At 28.2% G+C, this 22,244-nt stretch overlaps 1 protein-coding gene across 1 annotated transcript; it reads right to left on the bottom strand.

The window, feature by feature from the left end:
• Positions 1 to 13,477: 13,477 nt before the first annotated feature.
• On the bottom strand, positions 13,478 to 20,748 carry LOC117173384 (protein CLP1 homolog). Its single transcript, XM_033361910.1, has 4 exons — positions 20,524 to 20,748; positions 17,006 to 17,722; positions 13,841 to 14,181; positions 13,478 to 13,684 (listed from the first exon to the last, which is right to left on the bottom strand). The coding sequence occupies exons 1-4, from the start codon at positions 20,620 to 20,622 to the stop codon at positions 13,576 to 13,578; spliced, it is 1,266 nt and encodes a 421-aa protein (XP_033217801.1). The 5' UTR covers positions 20,623 to 20,748; the 3' UTR covers positions 13,478 to 13,575.
• Positions 20,749 to 22,244: the final 1,496 nt, after the last annotated feature.

The raw sequence follows: 22,244 nt of genomic DNA, 5'->3' as shown, positions 1-22,244 counted from the left end.
TCTTTTTCGACATATTTTGAAATCTTTAAAACTTATAAGAATTTACAAAATTTCACTCTTAGAAAGCTTTATTTTATTACATTACAGACATCGAAAAATGCTCATTTTTTAAACTTGAAAATATCAAAAGTATATCAAATAATGCCCATTATTCACAGACAATATTACCAATAAAATAATATTTTTAAAAAGACAAAAATGTTAAAAGCAGAAAGTGCAAAGAAAAAAATACATCACCAGGTTTAAGTTTGATATCGTCCCTAAAAATATATATTTTTCATTTTTCAACAATATTTGGATTATTTGACGCTTTGAAAAATTGAATTTTGTTAGCTTCGCCTTGCTCCCGATTACTTAAATTTGTTAAATTTGTTGCAGCTAAAATTTCATTGGCCTCCCAATGAGTATTTGAGAGAATTTTCAGTCGATAGTTATGGAGTGCTGAACCATGCTGCCAGTCACCTGAATACCTGTCAAAGCAACTATTCGCTTTGCGATATTAGACTAAATAATTGTTAATAAGGAAACTAATTGAAATAATATTTACCTAATTTTCAACTTTTTTTTATTTAATAGTGCGTACTAGTCACTTAGAATAAAATGATAACTTCCTAAGGCAACTTCCAAACGTAGATTAGTCATGGCTGTCGATATTAAATAAATGATGAATAAATATATATTTTTTAGAGAGCGGAAATGTCTAGAAGCATTAATAAAAAAGTATATTATAAGGTAAATGATCAATGTTTAAATATTATTATTACTATTATTATTAGTTAGGTAATATTATCAATCAATGTCTAAAATTTGCGAAAAATACAATTGTTTATATAATTAATTAATTACATTAGAAAAATAAACAATAGCAAAATATGGAGACAATTCAAACTGTTTTCGAAATACTCACCTTTCTATTCGATTTTCTTAATATTAAATTACATGTTTTCATGAATTTTTTTGGATTACTAATTACAGCTACTCTTTTTGTTACTAAGAACTTTGTTCTTCCTTTAATATTCAATAAAAGTATAAAATTTTTAATGAATTTTAGTGTTTTTGCTACTACATAATAACCAAAAGACAAGCCTACCTGGTCGGAGCGCCATCTATTGGACTTATTTGAACTACGATACATCTACGGATTCAAAGGAAACAGAAAGAGTGGGGGCGATACAGTATGCATAGGGTCATGATCCAATAAATACTTGGTCTAGCTATGCGCAAGTTTAAAAAAAAAACCAACCTATAAAGACCCACCGCTTAATTTCTCCATCTTGGATAAGTAAGGCGGCAAACGTAAGGGATTTTAAAATGTAAAATGTAAGCATAACAATTTCTTGTACTTTTTAGGTGTAGAAATATTTGAATCCTGATCAAATGTATTATAATTATGTTGAAGATCGCTAAAGAAAAATACGAATTAACTATAATTTTAGGTTATGTGTTTCATAACCTCTTTCTGCGGACAAAAAGTGACATATCTGTGTCAAATAAAATGACATTAAAATTAAGTGGGAAAGTTCGGCATGAAGAAAATTATATAATGCAGTGTAGGTGGGCCGTTGGGCCGGGAAACCTGGAAACCCGGAAGTTTTATGACACCTGGACTTTGCCCTATCGATAGAAATCTCTGAGTTTTTTCTAGCGAAATAGTCTGGCCCATTTGAGACTATAAGCAGAGTCGATTTGAAACAATTTAGTCTGAGAGATAGCATGAGAGATTTGGGTCCTTTTCCAGGTCCCTTTAATGGTCCTTTTAAGAGTAGTGCGAAGTTAATATCATGTTCCTTTTGTATTCGTCACGTACCGGGCGGGCAGAGTTATTTACAGTAGTTGGCCGTCGTTAATCCGACTCTCCCTTTTTAAATTTCTCTTCAAATTATTAAGACTTTTTTTTAATTTAATGAATTTTTTCATTATACTTATTTATAATTATAACTTATATGCTAATATACCATTTTCTAGTTGAATTAAAAAATGTTGTCTTTTTTGGCGCATCTTATTCCATTTACGCGAAACGTCGAAACCAAATATTTAAAAGAAAACAATTTGAAACTGAATTGTCTTACATAGAAAGCTTTGAATCTTTAGATTTTCGAAGAACTTTTGATCTTTTAGCTTTAAAATTTTAATTTTTCTATTTAAAAAGTGTTTAATTTATAAGTGAAATTGTTAAATTTTAACGCATGGATAACAATTGAACACTTATTATTTGTACAAAAAATTTGAGTAATTTTAAGAGATATGTAGAAGTTTTGAAAAGATTCAAAATTAATTAAAAACTTGAGATTATTTCAAGTAATTTAAACGAAATGTGTTCACATTTTTTCAGAACTTCTAAATATATTTTAAAATTAATCGAAATTTTTCTACAATTTTTGAAAATGCAGCAAATTAAATGAAATCTTCCATGTTCTTCTTTGATCATTTTTTAAATCTTTTAAAATCTTCATAAACTTTCTGTTATAATCATTTTTAAAGTGAAAAATCATTTTCAATTTTCCTAAGAATCTTAAGAAAATTTTTATTCTTTTATAGTCTTTCATAATTTTTTAAAAAAATTTTAATTTTTAGTTTTAAATCTGCAAAAATCTAAATTTTATTTTAAATTCGGCTGTAAGTATTTCAAATTATTTCAAGTTCTAAATTTAATTCGAATCTTTTTAAAACTTCTAAATATCCCTGAATATTACTCTAATGTTATTTATAAATTTAAATTAAATTTTTTTAATTTGCAGGATTTTCTAGAAGTTATAGAAAAAACTCAATTCATTTAAAAATATATTTAAAATTTCTGAAAAAAAATTCAAAAATGATTTTGCATTAGGAAAAATTTAAAAGCACTTCTAGATTTTTCCAGATTTTAAAATAAAATTTTAAAACTTTTGAAGAATGCCTAGACTATTTAAAATTAAAATAATTTAACTTCTAATTTGAGAAACGTTAAGTTAAAAAAATGATTTTTCAATTTAAAATGTGTCTAGTTCAAAATTACTTAAAATAATATAATTTCGTACCTTTTTAAAGTTCATTGCTTGATTCTTTAATTTCTACTATTGAAAATGTTAACGTGGATTTATATTTTTGAACTAATCTCAATCTTTGAACTCTATAATTTATAAAAGTTCTACATTTTGCAGTTTATTTGCATTTCACTCAAAACTGTTCAATTTAAAAGTGTTAGTACCTTCCAGTTTATACGTGTAAGTTATTGAGCATTTGAATACACCATTTTTGAATTAAAAACTTTTAAACTTCAATTTTTAAAGTTTGGAATGCAAGGGTTCCGCTTTGAATGCTTTAATTTGTTGTTTATTGCTTATTACTTTATATGGATAAATGTTTAGAAGATAGTTTGATTTTTTTAATTTCATTGCCCGTGAAAAATGTTTGCGAACCGGGAAATCACCGAGAATTTTTTTCTTCGATTTAAACGGCCCACCTGCAGTGCCCGTGACATAAAAAATGATAATTATTATGTTTTATTTATTTATAATTATCGATATTCTTGTTCTTTAATGTTTATTACCATTTGTGTTACTCTCGCAATATAATTAATATATTAAGGGTGGAAAGGGAGAAGGTGGCAAGTGGCAATTTTTGTGAAGTGGGGTTTTTTTTTGTTCCGAATACTAAACAATTCTAATACACATTGAGATAAAAGGATTATTTCAAAATCGAATTTTTACATTAAATTTTTATCTCCATTAAAAATAAATATTTTTATGATCGAGCTATTACTTGTGACATTTACCAAAATATCTCGGGTGGACTCACCATCTAAAAAGTGATAAATATTTTTTTTAATTAAGACGATTGTCAGAGACCATAAAAATCTAAGCTCAAATGTAAAACTCAGTTTTCTCCGAACTGAATGACTTTTTTATTAAACTTTTTCTCTATATATTCAGTAACTCTACGAATCTCTGCGATGGTACGTACATTTATTTTTATTGATTATTTCATTTCTTATCACTATCTCGAGTTTAAAAAAAAGTGTTAGCTCGATTCGAAGGCGAAATTTCATTTTTTGTAAATGGCGATATGAATTTGACGCAAATTTTCACTGCTGTCAGGCACAATTTTCATTTTGTCAGTTACTTCCTCTTGCCTTTCCACTTTTAAGATATAATATGAAATCACATTGTATCCCATTAAAAATCTCTTATTCTTAGCAGAATGTTTAAAATTACAAAAAATGTTGTCAAACCCCTATAATATTTCATACTGTAAAATTTACGGATCCGCGTAATTCTATTATAAACCTCTGTCGATATTTAAAATGAAAATCATTATCATAAATATCAAAAATTGTATATACTTTTAATCATTCTCATTCAGTAATATTTACAAACTTACATTCTGGTCTGAATATAATTTATTTCCTCACCAATGTTCTAATATATACATTGCAAGTTCTTTTTGAATTCATTCTTTTAATATTCTCATAATATTTCTTCCTACATAATGATTTTCCTATAACAGTTCACCGTACAGTCTTACGCGTCAAACTCAAACTGCGCGGTCAAACTAACAAAATGGTGGAATTAAGCGGTTGCGTGACTTGAACGAAACAGGGCCCGCAAGTGGCTAGACCATGTATTTATTAAATCATGCATGGGGTTGCTTCGAACGAACAGGCCTCAATTTAGACGCAAACGGTTACGACTTAGTTTTTACATTCCAGCTTTGGTGGTGTGAATCTTGTGTGTTATAACTAACCTAAGATTTGGAAATTATACTACGCCAAGTACAATTTTTATTTCAAGACATTAATAGTCACTTGTAATTGGGAGGAAATTAAAAGTTAGGTAATTTTTATTAAAACCCACCTGCTTATCAACATCTATTTCACCCAAATAACATCCGACAAAATCATTCCAGATCTGAAACGAGATGTGGTCCAGGCTCTGGTAACTCAATGCTTTAGAAGCGATCGCTTATATTCGATTGTGGCGCCATCTAACAAGCCCGCAGGTTTTTAAGATAAGATAAAAGATGCTTGAGATTATTTCCAGATGATTTAATTTAAAAACTTATAAATTGAAAAACTAATAGAAGAAACAAATAGAAATACATAAAGAATTGGTTAGTTAATTATTTATGTATTTCTGTTTGCTTTTTCTATTGGTTTTTCCATTAGAAAAATTGTTTTGAAGAAATAAGAAGATGATTCATGTATGGTTGAAGGCAGTTTTTATTTGAAACTTGTAATTATTTTCACAAACATTGGATCCTAAATTACTTTTATAAATGTTGTAGACTTAGTTGTTGCATTGTTTAATTGATAAACGCCGAATTCGTTAAATTTATGAAATAAAATATGGAGGTTTTGCTCCAAAAATTATTTTTTCTCATCTGATTTGGTTCAAAAGTAAGGAAAAGTTTCCGTCAAAAAAGAATTTCAATACGGAAAAATATGGTTTTCAATTTTAACCACTTTTCAACCTCTTTTCAAGAAGATTTTCAAAAATTCATAAAGATTGAAAAGATTCTTCAAAGCCATGCAAATCAGATTTTGAAGATTTGTAAGTCTAAAAAATATAACGGAAATTCGATTTACAAATTTTATTTACTTCAAAGAATCCATTCAATCTTTACGAAATGCATGAAATCTTAGGAACCTTCAGGAACCTGTTGAATTTTTCAAAATCTTTTTGAAACATTCGTAAATTGCTTTGAAGTATTCGAAGAATATTTATTATATATTATTTATATCTATTCTATATATATAATAATTATTATTATATATTATTATAGCAAACGATTTTAACAAAACATTATATTTTCCTAAAAGTTCTTACATATTTAAACTCGATGAATCGAATTTGAAATTTATATAATACTGACAGTTTCAAAAACCGATTAGAATAAGCTAAAAAGTATTTTATTCCTCTTACATTTCTTGTGGATTTTGTACGCAGAATTTTCTCATCTATTATTATTGTTAGGAATCCTTCCAAAAGGTGAACACTTCAAAATAAATTTAATCTCTTTCGTTTAGGTCGATTTTTTGTAGAAAGGTTTTATTGAGCTTCACCTAATTGGTTTAAAAAAGTTCGATTGTGAAATTAAAAACTGCTGGTAAATAAAAATTGTGCACAGAAGTTGTTTTTAATTGTAGTTAATTTTCTTCTTGGACAAACCGCTTCTCTAAAACTTCTTTATAGGTTAGTTTCTGTAACTCTGGATTACCGGTAGCTCTGACTCACTCACAACCGATTCTTTCACATTTCGGATACTGATGATACTTTTCCCGACGAGTTGATGGACAGCTTAAAACTGAACACTTCTGTTTATCACTTAAAAAGCTCATTTTTAGTATTTTTCTGACAGCACTGGACACCACAAACAAACACAAGACACTCAAAACATTCGACAGAGCCATCTAACCAGCCCGCAAAACAGTTTCATTTGAAAACTCATATTTTTCGCTTAAAAAATTCAACTTTTTGTAGATAATTCGTCATTTTTACTTTAAAATTAAATAATTTCTTTAAAAATTCATGTATTTTGTTTAAGATTTGTCTTTTCTTGTAGATCATCAATTTTCTTGGTCGAAAATTCATCTGATTGGTTGAAAACTTAACAACTTTGTTTCAAATTAATTTTTTTGTTAAGAATTATTTATCTTTAACTGAAAATGTAACTATTATATGATTGATTAAAAATTAATCGTATATATTGGTAAAGTTGGAAAATCGTTTTTTTTATAGAACATTAATCTTCTTGGTCAAAAATTCACCTTTTCCCTTGAAAATTTAACAATTTTGTTGAAAAATTGTATTTTTTCTTGTTCAATTCAATTTTTAGCACAGTTTTTATCTGGAAATTGTACTATTCCATTTTTGGTTGAAACTTTATCCTGTACATTGTATTATTTAAAACACCAATTATTTGATAGAAAATTAATTTATTTTGTTGAAAAGTAAACTTTTGGGTTGAAAATTGATTTATTATGTTAATTAGATTTTTTTTGAAGATTCATCATTTTAGTTAAAGACTGAAAATTCAACTGTTTTGTCAAAAATTTTCCTGTTTGGATGAGTTCAACAGTTGTTAATAAAAAATGTAAGCCTTTTTTTGTTGAAGATTCATAATTTTGAATGAAAATTCATCTCCTTCGTTAAAAATTTAAGGATTTGGTTGAAACTTCGTTGTTTTTTTAGTTGAAAATGAAACTGTTTTGTTACACCGTTCGATTTTCAAAATTGTCAATTCGTAAATAAGACTTTTGAGTTTGGATTTATAAATAAAAATAATGTAAAAATTAATAATATAAAGCGACTTAAAATACACGAATTCAATTTATAAATTAAAAAGTTTCCAATTAAAAACGAATTGTAATTAATCCATTTTTATTGATCAAAATCATTCAGCCTTTAACATTAAAAAATTTATTTATTTATTCTTCAAATGAAAACATTGAAAGTAAGTTTATATTTTTTAACCAGAAGTCCTTGAACTATTCCGTTTAAACATAAGTTTACACTGTTTTGTAAAAAAGTCATCTTTTTGGCTTTAAAATTCAACAATTAAAAAAAATCCTTATTGACTGAAAAGTCAACTCTTGTGTAAAATTAATACCTTTTTGGATGAGCTTTGTTATTCTCTTTTTTTTTTTTAGTTAAAAATACAATTATTTTGATAGAAAGTTAATTTCTAACATTATCATTTGGCAAACTAAAATTTTTATCTCTAAATAACAATGCAAAAATATTAATCTGGAACAACTTAAAATAAAATCAATGTAACTTTTATTTTAAAAAGTTTTAATTAAAAAATTTATTTATTCGTTCAATTTTTAATGTTACGAACTGAAATTTTTTTGAATTATTATCATTTTGAACCTTAAAAATAATAGCGTATTTTGAATTTTTTAACCAGATCTCTATCAGATATAAAATTTTGAATTTTCTAATTTCATCCTGAATTTTGAATTGGAACAGGAAATTTTTTAAAGCAATTGTATGTATTTCTGAATTGGATCAGAGATTTTTTGAAAAAAAAAATATAATTCAGGTCTGGGACAAGCCATTATAAACAACTATTAAAAACTAAACACATTTGAACAGAGTGGTTCGAAATAGAAAGCCTTGAATTGTTAAAATTGTAATGAGCTAAATTTTAAGTTTGAACGCTACAATTTTAATTTAGAATAATATTCAAAATTAATTTAAAACTTGAAATTATTTGAAATAATTTGAAACACGATGTAGATTTTTGCAGATTTAAAAAAAAAAGCTTTTGAGAATTGTAAAATATTTAAAAAGAATAACAAAAATTGTTGTGATTGCTAATAAAATTGCAAATGATTTTAAAAATTTTTTAAAAAGGAATCACGGCCATTTTAAGGCAATTTTTTTTATTTACAGTTTTTTTAATTTTAGGGAAAAAATCTAATTAACACAATAAACCAATTTTGAACCCAAAAGTTTACTTTTCAACAAAATAAATTAATTTTATATCAAATAATTGGTGTTTTAACTAATACAATGCACAGGATAAAGTTTCAACCAAAAATGGAATAGTACAATTTCCAGATAAAAGCTGTGCTACAAAATTGAATTGAACAAAAAAAAATCAAATTTTCAACAAAATTGTTAAATTTTCAAGGGAAAAGGTGAATATTTAACCAAGAAGATTAATGTTCTATAAAAAAAATGATTTTCCAATTTAAGGAATATATACGATTAATTTTTAATCAATCATATAATAGTTACATTTTCAGACAAAGATAAATAATTTTTGACAGAAAAAATTAATTTTAAACAAAGTTGTTAAATTTTCAACCAATCAGATGAATTTTCGACCAAGAAAATTGATTATCTACAAAAAAGACAAATCTTAAACAAATAATTGCATTTTTGACCAAAAATTGTACATTTTCAGCCAAAAAGATTAAATTTCTACTAAACAAGGTCAATTTCCAACAAAATACGTGAAATTTCAACGAAATTATTTAATTTTAAAAACAAAAAGAGTATTTCCACCCAAAAATTATGATTTAAATTTTTAACAATACAGTTGCATTTACAACAGAACGACTTTACAACTAAAAAATATTTATAGTTGATAATTCAACCGAAAAATGTAATTTTTAATCAAAAAGTATAAATTTTCCATAAAACAATTTAATTTCTACAAAGAAAGACGACCTTTCAACAAAAAACATGATTTCATAACCAAAAATGGTATTGATTAATTGTCAGTTTCAAAAATGTATTTTCAACGAAAGAGATGAACCTTCAAATAAAGAGGACTTTTTTACAAAAGTTACATTTTCAACAAAATAATTATTATTTCAATCAAATGATTGAGTGTTTATCCAAACGAGATGAATTCAAAAATCGCCAATTTCTTTAATTTCTATCAAATGCGGATCAAGATATAAATAAGACTATTATAATATAACATAATTATAATATTATCATTGTTAATATACGTATATATATAATAGTTTTAATAGTTATATAATTTATATTTTATACATGAAATAACATAACCTCAAAATATACGCATATCAAGAGGCGCGCGATCTATTCAAATCATGAGAATCGTCAGCATCGAAATCTGGAAATATTAAAATCCCAAGCTCCTGAATTTATTTCAAAGCAGTTAGATATATAAATAGAATCGCCGAAGTGTTCCGACCGGCAATATGCACCTTCGAGTTTTCAAATTCAGAAGAGGAGAAATGGGTTGCACGCGCAACTCAGTCATTTACAGTGTCTCCTACTATATTCACACGGACATGGCCCTGTCATAGGATTGGACCGCATCTGGTTTCAGATCTGGGATCACTGATTTTGACAGGTGACTGCGACAGTTTGTAGAAAACTCTTTTATAATGCGAGACGCAGCTTGTCAGTTCTACCCAGCACTTATTCCGTTCGATCTTCAGTTCTCCAGTTCCTGAGGCGCTTCAAATTTTATTTGATATTTTCTCAAACTTAGAATCTGTGCTATTAATTCACACACACTGGAGTCAGTGATAATATATTATTTTCAAGATTACTTTTTAGATTTTTTAAATAAGATTTTCTAAAAATAAACATTATGTATAACTTAACTGATTCATTTTCTTCACACCCTGGCGGACCGAAGGAACCGAAAGGAGCCTCCACAAAGTACCCGTAAAGAGCCCATTCGGTTCCCTTTTAAAAAAACTCTAAAAAAAACAGCATGATCAACTTTTAGGGCCAGTTTCACCAACTCTGATTAAATTCATGATTAACTAATCTTGATTATTTTTTAATCAATGATTAAATCAGCGTTAACCAGCGATGCGTTCTACCAATCATTTTCAACCTCTGGTTAGCTAATCATGTACTTTGTTCGTAATAAGGTCTAGTTTCTAGGTATTTCTGCTGCAACGGCGACTCTGGTTAGAACGAAATTCTTCATGAACACTCGGCGCCATATTAGCATATGATCAGATTCCCAAAGTTTGAGGTTAAGAGTGATTTCAGTGGCAAGTGTAATAGAAAAGAAGTGGCAATTGTGTCTAAATATTCGTGGGCTTCTCTGAATGTGGTTAAGCATTTCATCATCATCAGATGAGGATAAAATATCATTGTAAAACAGAGCCAAATTTCCTTCCTGTGCACTGCACTTACACTTCAATTTCGGGGTTATGTTACTTTAATCACTGATTAAAGTCCAGAACCAGCCATTATTGGCCGGTTAAGTTAACCCGTGAGTATCTTGCCCTAATCATGATTAACAGAATGGTGGAACGCAAAGTATTGATTAAATATGATTAATCAATGATTAACGATTTAATCAGAGTTGGTGAAATCAGCCCTTAAACTGTTGAAATTCGGATTCTACGTTAAATCTTCTATTAGAAACTCACGGAGTAATCGCAATACTTTTTTTCAGCGTTAAAAATGAAAGAAAATGGCATTAACTTTTGCTGAAGGTGACTTCAAGCGCATTCATAATAGCTCAAGTAATGTTTTGCGTGCGAAGTTTAAAAATAAAATTCTCTCTCACTTACATCGCGGCGTTGTTGTCTGAGTTATCCACTTCGTGGCGCTAGCATCCAGACAAAATTCTTAAAGTTACCGACGGAACGCTTTTTAATTGCTACTAAAAGAAAATGCTCTTGAAGTCGCCTTCGGTCCATTTAAATGACAGGTATTTTATTTTTTAAAGTTTTTATCGCTTCAAGAAACAGTATTGCGATTAATCCGTAAGTTTCTAATGAAAATTTTAACGTAGAATCCGAATTTCGACAATTTAAAAGTTGGTTTTGCTGTTTTTTCGAGTTTTTTTAAAAGGAACCGAATGGGGTCTTTACGGGTTCTTTGTAGAGGCTTCATTCTGTCCGCCAGGGTAGACATAACATAATCTAAACTTTATTATAGTATACATAATTGGATGATCTGCAAATAAATTATTTTTAGATTGTTTTGCAATTATAAACATTTAAGTCTACCCAGTGGACACAAAATTTGGCGACGTCTTTACGACAACTTTACGACATTCTATGTCCATGTCGTTAAGGTGTCTTTACGATATCGTAAAAAATTCGTATGATCTGACGATGTCCTTACGATATCGTAAAGACACCTTAACGACATGGACATAGAATGTCGTAAAGTTGTCGTAAAGATGTCGCCGGACTTTGTGCCCATTGGGTACAAATATTCCCAACGTCTTTTATTTAATTTCCCACTTTCATTTTGTGTAGACGAAAATTGACATAAAACCCGGTAATAATGGTTGATTAGAGAAAAATTAATAGCTTAAGATAATCTCAAGGTACCGCGGCCTACCGGCTCTCTCGGCGGCCTTTTTCTATTGTTCAGCGCTGTGGCTCTGAACCGGCGCCTTCTTCATTATGTTACAGGGGACATTTAAATGGAATAGTCTATGAACTCTGTTGCGCCTTAACATGGAGGTCAATTCAAAGGCGCGTTGCCGCGTTAAAATGTTTGGGCAACTGCAATGCATAGTAACAAACTTTACTTAGAGAAATTTTTGTACTATTTATACTAAACTAAATATGTTTGGAGTCAAGTGTCAACGAAACAGGCGGGTTTCTTTTTTCAGGATTTACAGAAATTTGTAACCATTTGCATACTTTTTTTATGGACGCTTAATCTTTTTGGTAGAAAAATCATTTGTTTTGTTGAAAATGCAACTATTTCGTTAAAAATTTATTTTATCTCCTTAGAAACTGATTTCTTAAACTGCAAATGAAACCATTTTATTTTTTTTAAACCATACATGGAACAAAATTAAATTTTGTTGATGCTAAAACTCTGTTCCGCACCACCACTCATTTTCACTACTGTTTGGTGTTGCGACAATTCCTTAATACTAGACAGTTTCGATAAAAAAATTATTTCAATTGAACAATAGAAAAAGGTCGCCGAGAGGGTAGGTAGGCCATGGTACCTTGACATCGTCTTAAGCCAAACTAATATTTTCAGATTTCAGCGTAAAAGTTAAGATTATTTTCTATTTTTTCATGCGCGATTTTCCCATTCGTATAAAATGTCATCATAAGAATAGGATATCTCAAAAAATTATTCATTTCTATTTCCATAGCGATCGTCGCACAGTTTCCTATTTCCCAAAAAGGAACGTGTTTTTAATACATTTGTACATTTTAATACATATGTATTGTATTCTACAAAAGGGTTCATATTTTGAGTTTATTTAATTCCTTCTAATCAGTTCATAAAATATGTGTAATATATCATTTTAATTTCTCCACGTGGAGTTTCTGTAATGCATTTTTTATCAAGTTTAAATAAATTATTAAAGCAAAAATATGTATAAATTTGAATGTTTTCCTAATTTATAAGTTATAAAATGATTAAATAATTTTAAAAATAGGCTAAGTAAATACTTCCGTGAAATTTTATTAAGTTGATTGAGAGGAATTGGATTTTCACTTTTTCTTTTCCTGTTCAGAGTTTTTCGACGGAGGAAAAATCTCGAATACAAATTCTTAATTCTTCTGAATTGGAGGCTTATTACTAAACTTGGCGCCATCTGTTGGCTTCTTACCCAACCTAGATAACGTGAAATGTTGAAGTGTCGGTCCACAAACTAACTTACACCGACATCTGTTAAAAAATTATGGGGTACACAAATAAAAACATTTAATTTGCAATAAAAAAATATTGAGGTAATTAAATAAAATAAAAAGTATCCTATCCTTTAAGTTGGACCAAATTACACGCAGCATGCAAAATTTCATCAAGATCGGTTAAGTAGTTTCGGAGTTTAGTGGCGACAAACATCGTGACACGTGATTTTTTTTTTGAGGAAAATAACTTTTTGATTCGAATAATAAGTACTATGCATATTATATTTTTCATAGCCAATACAAAAAATTGGGTCAATATTTTAAAGTAGGGTTGCTCTATGAAAACTCTGAAATATCCTTAAAATGCTGTAAATGAAGGAGTGAGAAAAGAGCATTCAAAAATTGGTAAAAAAATCTTCTTTTATTAATTACAATATTTACAAACAACAAAAATAGGAGCTTTTCAAATTATAAAGACTAAACTATCTTTGCATTTAACTTTCAACTAAGAGTAAATAGATCGATTTTTAGTGACTATCCATAAATTGAACATCTGAAACTAAAAGCACCGTCTGAGGAAGTTTTGGTTGGGGACTCAATACCGTCAAAGTCTGTCTCTCCATATCAACATTAGTTCTGCAATAAAAATTACAAGTATTAATTTTTAAAGTACCTTTCAAAATTCCATGTGTTTTTTTTCCAACTTTTTCTTTTTTCACTTTTTTGCTATTTTGTTTTTTTCTTTATTACTTATAAAATAGACTCTTGCCTTGCATATAAAAGCAAACTTACACGCAAACGAAACCAGCTACGTTGGTCTGGATGACATCGTCCTCACTCGAACTCGCAAAAGAGATCGACAGTAAATGGTGCAATAAATTCGGCGAGGGTGTAACTGCAACCAATTTAGTCATATTCTCGTCTGCCGTCATGCCCAATGGCATGCAGGAAGTGGGCAAAATTGGTGCTCCAATTTTATAAAGCTTTGCCTCTGAAAATTTTAGCTCGAGACTGTGAGGATACAGCGGTGTCCTCAGTCCATAAAAATATTCGCGGACAGCCGCATCTCGAGCTTCTGCACGCTGGGATTGTCCTCTTTCAACAACGCCTCCACTTTTTGGCAAATGTACTACCTGCCATCATAGGCGAAAGCTATTATCAACTTCTTAAAATAGAAATGTCCCTTATTTTAACGGATGGTAAAATAATTCGATTTTTAAATTTACGGAAAGTAAAAAAAGCAAATAAGAATAATTTATGTTTCGAGAATTTAAGGTCATGTTTGAATTTTCACAATGGAAATGGATATTTTAAAAGAACAAAAATATCATCAAATCTAGATGATAACTAACAAGTTTTTGAGATTTAAGAAAGAAAAGAAAGAAAAATGATCAAAGTTTGGTGAAAGTTTTAACAGATTTTGAGAATTTAAGGTTATGGCTTTACAGTTTAAGGTTATGTTTGAGTTTTTAAAAAGGAAATTGATCTTTTAGAAGAAAAAAACATCAAATCTTTTTCAGAGCGCACAAATTTAAAAAATGTAAGGTTATGTTCCAGTTTTCTTAACGAAAATGTAAATTTAAAGAAAAAAATTATCAAGTCTTTGTGAAAGTTTTAACATTTTTTTGGAATTGAAGGTTATATTTGAGATTTTTAACAGGAAATTAATCTTTTAAAAGAAAAAAATCATCAAATCTTTATGAAAACTAAAAGTTTTTGAGAATTTAAAGTTAGGTTTGAATTTTCTCAACGGAAATGGACATTTTAAAAGAAAAATGATCAAAGTTTGGTGAAAGTTTCAACAAGCTTTGAGAATTTAATGTTATTTTTCAGTTTTTTAACGGAAATTCACATTTTAAAAGAACAAAACATCAAATATTGGTAATAACTGACAAATCGTTTCAAAAGGCATGAATTCTGAACAAAAAATGTAGTAAAGTGTATATTTCAATCAAAAGTTTTTAATTTTGAATCAAAAAGAGTTTAATTCAACCAAAAAAAAGTCGACTTCTCAAAATGAGTTGAATTTTTGAACATGAAAGAATTTTCTGTCAATAAAAGAGAAAATATTTCTAACAACACTTGAATTTTCAATTAAGAATGAATAACTTTGAACCACAAATAGAATAGTTAAATTTTCAGTTAAAAAAATTAATTTCAAACAGAAAAAAACGAGTTTTCACCAAAATAGTTATATACAGTAATATAAAGCTACTTTTACAAATTATAAATCATTGCTATTCAATTTTATATTGTGATATAAAAAAAATTAAGCAAGCAAAAAAAATCCCTGACAGTTCCCGTTCATTTTTCCCGGTCCAACGGCCAGTCTACTAATTTTACAAGTCAATAATCATTATTATTTTATTTAATATTACAATTTTTTAAAAATGACGCACGCTTCCAAAAAAAAAAAAAAAAATTTCCCTGACAATTTCCCGGTCCAACAGCTACGCTTCTAATTTTACCAATCAATAATGATTGTCATTTGATTTAATAATATATTTTTAAAAAATGAAGCTCGCTCACAAAAAAAATTCCCTGACAATTCTCATTTATTTAACGGTCTAACGGCCACCCACTTATTTTACGAGTGTATATTTTTATTTAATTTAATATTACAATTTTCTCCTAAATGAAGCACGCCCCCAAAAAAATACCCGGAAAATTCCCGTTTATTTCCCCATCCAACAGCCTCACTACTACTTTTACAAATGAATAATCATTGTTATTTAGTTTAACATTAAAATTTATAAAAAATTAAGCACGCTCCCCCAAAAAAATTCCGTTTATTTCCTGGTCCTACGGCCACGGTACTATTTTCACAAATGCATAATCATTGTTATTTAATTTAATATTAAAATCTTTAAAAATGAAGCACGTTCTCAAAAAAAAATATATGCTCTGAAAATTTTCGTTTATTTCCCGGCCCAACGGCCAAGCTACTAATTTTACAAGTCAATCATCATTGTTATTTAATTTAATATTATAATATTTTTTAAATAAAGCACGCTCCCAAAAAAAAGACATTCCCTGGCAATTCCCCGGTCCAACAGCTACGCTTCTAATTGTACAAGTCAATAATAATTGTTATTAAATATAATATTACAATTTTTAAAGAATGAAGCTCGCTTCCAAAAAAATTCCCTGACAATTCTCATTTATTTCTCGGTCTAACGGCAACGCTACTAATTTGGCAACTTAATAATCATTGTTATTTAATTTAATATTAAAATTAAAAAAAATGAAGCACGCACCCGAAAAAAATGGTCTGGCAATTTTTCTTTATTTCCTAGTTCAACGGCCATGCTACTAATTTCCAAAGTGAATATTTATTTTTATTTAATTTAATTTTTTCCTGAATGAAGCACGCTCCCAAAAAAATACCCGAAAAATTCCTGTTTATTTCCCCGTCCAACGGCCTCACTACTACTTTTACAAATGAATAATCATTGTTATTTAATTTAATATTAAAATTTGTAAAAAAATGAAGCGCGCTCTAAAAAAAAAATGCTCTGACAATTCTCGTTTATTATCCGGCCCAACGACCACGCTACTAATTTTACAAGTCAATAATCATTGCTTTTTAATTAATGATTACAATTTCAAAAAAAGAAATTAAGCACGCTCCCAAAAAAACATTCCCCGACAATTCTCGGTTATTTCACGGTCGAACGGCCTCGCTACTAATTTTACAAGTGAATAATAATTGTTAAGATTATTCAATATTACAATTTAAAAAAAAAAAACCTAAGCACGCTCCCAACAAAAAAATTCCCTTACATTTCCAGGTATATAAAAATTTCATAAATTTCCGGAAACCTAATATGGACTGAGATCATGACTACTTCGAGAAATGTCTGAAATAATCCATAAATTTGTTAAGAAAAAGGCCGTACGCATAATATATTATTACTAGATCATTCCGGATTGTTATCATAAATATTTGCAACTCACCTTCACAAAGTCTGGCATATCAGTTTTCAATTCGTTGTACAGTCTGTCCTGGTCCAAAACCAAAATAACGTCGACCTCGAAAGCTTGAGCGGCATGGGTCAACAATTTATAACCATCGCCTCTGACCCAACCGCAGGTGTTGATGATGACACCAGAGGCTCTCGCTTTTTTGTTTGCTTGGAGCCGATCACTGCAGACTTTCGCCAATTTGGTGACAATCAAGTTGTAGAGATCAATATTATACTGGGGAGATTTGTGTCCAAAATGGAAAACGAGAGGAGCCTGCTGACTGAAACCTTCCGTGACACTGGCCGGCCTCTCAACTAATAACGCCCCGATGGTCCCAGGAATGCTTATTTGACCCTGACCCACGTCCAGGTCCACGAAAATTGGTCTCCGGTGCATCCTCGCGCCATAGTTGAGCAGTATTCTACTCAAAGTTGACTTTCCAACATTGCAAGGTCCTACGATCATCGTTATTGGTCCGCGAGTTTCCCCCTTCTCCGCTATCTCTCGCATTGGCTCCAGAGCAGCGTGACAATTTAGATAAATTGTCATTGGCGTCTCTTTTGCAATGTACGTTACGTCGGTTTTGCCAATCAGGTCAATGGTGCAGCCGTGCCAGGTAAAAACGGCCATTTTCGCCCCCGCGAGGAACTCATACTTTTTACCCTTAACCAGTTCCGTACCGAAAATCTCAGCTAATCCGCTTTTCAGCTGGAAAATCAGTTAGTTCAGGTATTGACAATGTTTTCGACACTGGAGTTACAATTGTCAAATTTATTTATTGCTAGACTCGAATTGCGCCGGACATATTTTTTTTAAAGAGTTATTATTAATTTTTCTTTAAAATAGACCGAATCCATTTCTAATCAGGCAGGGCCCTACTACACTTGAAATTGCAGATTTCTCTCTAAAAAGTTGTGCGTTTTTGAATTTTGTGCTTTGTTTCAAAAAAAAAAAAAAAAAACAGAATTTTTTCCTTTAAACCTCTATAACTTTCGGCCTAATTGAGATATTTATTATTTTCTTTTTGATTCAAATAACGTTTCTTCTGAAAAAAAATTATAATCGATTTTCTCAAAAAGTTGAATTTTCAACTAAAAAAGAAGAATTAAACAAAAAACAGATTAACTTATTACTAAAAAAGGACGAGCTTTTAATAAAATGTTAGAATTCTCAACCAAAAAGTTCATTTTTTAACTAAAAAAGAGGAATTTTCAAACAAAAATATTAATTTACTACCAAAAAAGACGAGAGTTAAATAAAATTACAGAGTTTTCCACCTAAAAGTTCAAGTTTCAATTTAAAAAAAATTATTTTTAAACAAAAATATTAATTTACCACAAAAAAAATAATCGAATTTTTGACCAAATTCAAGAATTTTCAACTAATAAAAGAACAATTTTTAAATAAAAATAATAATTTACTACCAAATAGACGAGATTTTAATAAAATTGAAGAGTTCTCAACCAACAAAAATACGAGCTTTAATAAAATTTAAGAATTTTCAACCAAAATGTTGAGTTTTCCATTTAAAACATAATTTTTTTAAACAAAAAGTTTAATTTTCAACTAAAAACGAAGAATTTGTAAATAAAAATATTAATTTACTACCAAAAAAGGACGAGCTTTTAATAAAATTTAGGAATTCTCAAATAAAATGTTAAATTTTCAATTTAAAACCTAAATTTTTAAACAAAAAGTATAATTTTCTACTAAAAAAAGGTCTTTTTTGAACAAAATTAAAAAATTCTGAACCAAAAGATTTGTCAAAGACAAATTTTCTCTACAAAAATTGTGTTTTCAAATAAAAAATAAGACTTTTCAGCAAAAAAATTAATTTCTCGTGAAACTAATGCATTTTTACAAAACAAAAATGATATTTCAAACGAAAAAATGATTATTTTTACCAAAAAAAAACGAATTTTTAACTAAAAAAATCAATCCTAAAAAAATGGAAGTCACATTTTCTGGTCAAAAATTAATTTCAAACTAAAAAAAATCCACTAAAAGCATTTTTAAGTTGCATTTTAATTAAATTTTTTTTTAGAGATTAATTTTTAGAGAAAAATGCAATAATTCATACTTCAACCAAAAAAGATTTTTATTTTAAAAGCAAATTAATTTTAAACAAAAAGATAAATTTTCAACCGAGAATATTAATTTTCTACCAAAAAAAAAGGCGAATTTTCATCGAAAAAGACGAATTTTCAACTAAAATGATGAATATTTAACGAAAAATATCATTTTTAACGAAATAGTTCAACTTTTAACCAAGTAGTTGAATTTTCAACAGAAAAAGAATTTAATAATTAAAAAAAAAAACAGTTGAATTCAATCAAAGAAAATTAATTTTCAAACAAAAAGTAAAGTTTATATAAATAAAGATGAAATTTCTACTAAATGATTAATTTTCAAACCGAAAAGGCGAATTTTTAACAAAAAAAAGATTTTTCAGTGAAAAAAAAGCCAAACAAATTATAATTTAAGACGAAATTTTTTTTTTTAAATTCAAACATATTTATTTAGTTTATTTATGTCGAAGGGTACATAAATATAATTTTTCTAAGATTCTTGAGGAAATTCAAAAAGTTTTAAAATCAAAATTTCACAAATAAAAGAAAAAATATCATCCCAATTGGAAGATTTGTCAAAAAAAAAATCTAAAAAATTGCTGAGAAAGTTTTTTTTATTTTACAGAATTTTACTAAATTCTAGTAAAAATTTAAGCCACTTTAAAATATATTTTGAACTTTTAAAAGTTTAGAAGAAATTTAAAAATATTTTTATTAATTTTCTGAAATATTCCACTTCTTAAATATTTGTGTTAAAATATGGCTTTAAATTCATTCGTTTTCGAAAATTTAGGAAATAAATTGAACTTTTTTTCAAATATTTCTCAATTTATTCTTAAAATTAAAATTTCGAAATTTCATTTTTTACTCCAAAATTGTCAATGCTCCAAAACTTCGTTAATTTTGTTGTCCAATTTTAATACTTTTCATATTTGAGGACTTACTTATTTGATATAAAAATATTATAGTCCGTTTATTAAAAATTGAAATATTCAAAATTGTATCGGTGCAAATGTAAATCGTTCAAAATTGTACAATTTCGGGTTGAAAATTGTCATTAAAATTAGTACAAAATGAAAATATATTCTCTAGAACTAAATTTGAAATTACCCAATAGTCTTAAAAAAAATAATTTCAGATTAAATATAAATCCGGTATTTTCTTATCGAAAAGCTTCTTCTCGTCGTACCACAATTTGAGTACGCGTATCTTATCTCAACAAAATTAACACTAGTCACAAAACAAAACTTAAATTTTTATAAAATAGTGACAGTTTGAAGAGATGGGAGTTCGTAACCTCAAAATTAGAAGAGAAATTGCATAAAAAAGTTAAATAATCGTAAAAAAATCAAGGCCATAAATAAAAATGTAAAATTTAGTGTCTTTTATATAAAAAATATGTGAAAATTAAAATCAAATGCAAACTAAACATAAACTAACCTCCAACGAAAGTTTTTCGTTCTTGGACTCAATTTCAAATCTGAGTTCCGAGTCGGGATCAAGTTTAAATTCCCGCGGTTTTGGTTCATTTTCTGTCATTTTGAAGCTTAACTACAATTTTTCCTAACTTTTCAAAATTGTCTATAAATAACAAAAACAAATGTAAATAAATAACTGTGAACCAACAATCACATTCTTGACTGTCCTTGACCGGTAATCACTCGTGGCCATAAACAGCCTTAACCAAGGTCTTTTACCAAGGTCCCTGAACAAATAGGTTACTCAGGAGACCATGGGCAGCACCAGCCGTGCGCATCTCTCCATATTTCAGAATTAAACTTGACCCCGCAACTGTCCTAAGTTGATTAGTTCCTAATATTTCCAGCGTGGGGCCAGTTGTCTCATCGCTCCCTGTTTTTCCATAGAAAGCAATGGGACTAAATCACTTTTTTAATTTTTTAGTTAACAAACTGTTATTTCCATGCAAAAAACTTCTTTAAATTAAAACAATGTTACTTATTTAACATTTCAAAATACTTTTTCAATCACTTTTTATAAATACCAAAGACAAAATATGATTTATATGGTCGTACAATAATCTTGGAAAAGTGTAATATATCTTAGATATGAATTTTAATGCAAAGTAAAATATGATTTTTTAAGGTTAGTGTCGAAAACAAATCAACAATATTATTAATGGAATGTAAAAAAAATCCTGGAAAAAATTTGAATAGTACTAAGTTTAAACTTACCATGTGAATACTCTCGCTTATGAATATGTAATAGATATAATGTATTTCTTATTGAATTTAACTAAATTTACATTTGAAACCATTTTATTTAATAATCAGTAAAAAATAAAATAATAAATTTCTTTAATTGCTTTTTTTCATCATTATATCCTTTTAAGTATTTTAAACAAAGATGTTAAAACATTGATTATATTTACATCTTGGACGTTTTATAAAATTATAATTTATATTTGTTCCTCTGGAAAATAGTTTTTTTTGCAACAATGTGAATTATTGAATAAACTATTTTTGATGTTCTTTACATTTTCTTATTTTATATTTTCTGGAATAAAAATTTAATTCAATTTCAATTACATTTTTCTCATTATATTCAATAGCGTAAATACTCACTAAACCGTCAAATATTAAGTTTAAACTTCTATTAAAATTTAGGATATTTAAATAGGAAAACAATCCAATGTAAAATCTATACTATTAAAACTTTTTACAAAACGATTTACATATTTTATTGATATAAATATTATTTACTGCGTTTTTAGATATAAAAAGGATTATATTTAACTTTTGATTCAAATTAAAATCTAATATTTTACTTTACCAAGTTTATTGGGTGACGTTTTAATTCATGTTTTCCATTAGCATTTATATACATCGTTTGGAAATATAAAATGAGTAACATTCTTTTTATTTCAATATTTTTTTACGAAAATAAAATTTTATTTATTAAAAAATAAAAATAAAGTGGTCTACTCCCATTGCTTACAATGCAAAAACAGGGAGTGATGGGGCAACTATCGCCGCGCTGAATATATTAGGAACTAACCAACTTAGGACACTAAGGGATCGCCATTTTGTTTTCAGATGCACAGGGCTGGGCAGTAGTGCTTCCAAAGACGGCCCGGGGCAATACTGCGCATGCGTGAAGGGAAGCATCTTAAACTATTAAATTTTTTGTTCAAACTGAATTGC

This window comes from Belonocnema kinseyi, chromosome 5 (assembly GCF_010883055.1).
Source record: "Belonocnema kinseyi isolate 2016_QV_RU_SX_M_011 chromosome 5, B_treatae_v1, whole genome shotgun sequence".
In the NCBI taxonomy this organism is placed as follows: Eukaryota; Metazoa; Arthropoda; class Insecta; order Hymenoptera; family Cynipidae; genus Belonocnema; species Belonocnema kinseyi.
This window is presented reverse-complemented; position numbering and strand designations above follow the sequence as displayed.

Excerpts from the sequence above, each read along its gene's own strand:
- LOC117173384 (XM_033361910.1), bottom strand. The coding sequence starts at position 20,622 with ATGACAGAAAATGAACCAAAACCGCGGGAATTTAAACTTGATCCCGAC. Across the intron at positions 17,723-20,523 it reads ACGAAAAACTTTCGTTGGAG|CTGAAAAGCGGATTAGCTGA; the intron begins GTTAGTTTATGT and ends CTGATTTTCCAG. Across the intron at positions 14,182-17,005 it reads ATATGCCAGACTTTGTGAAG|GTAGTACATTTGCCAAAAAG; the intron begins GTGAGTTGCAAA and ends CTATGATGGCAG.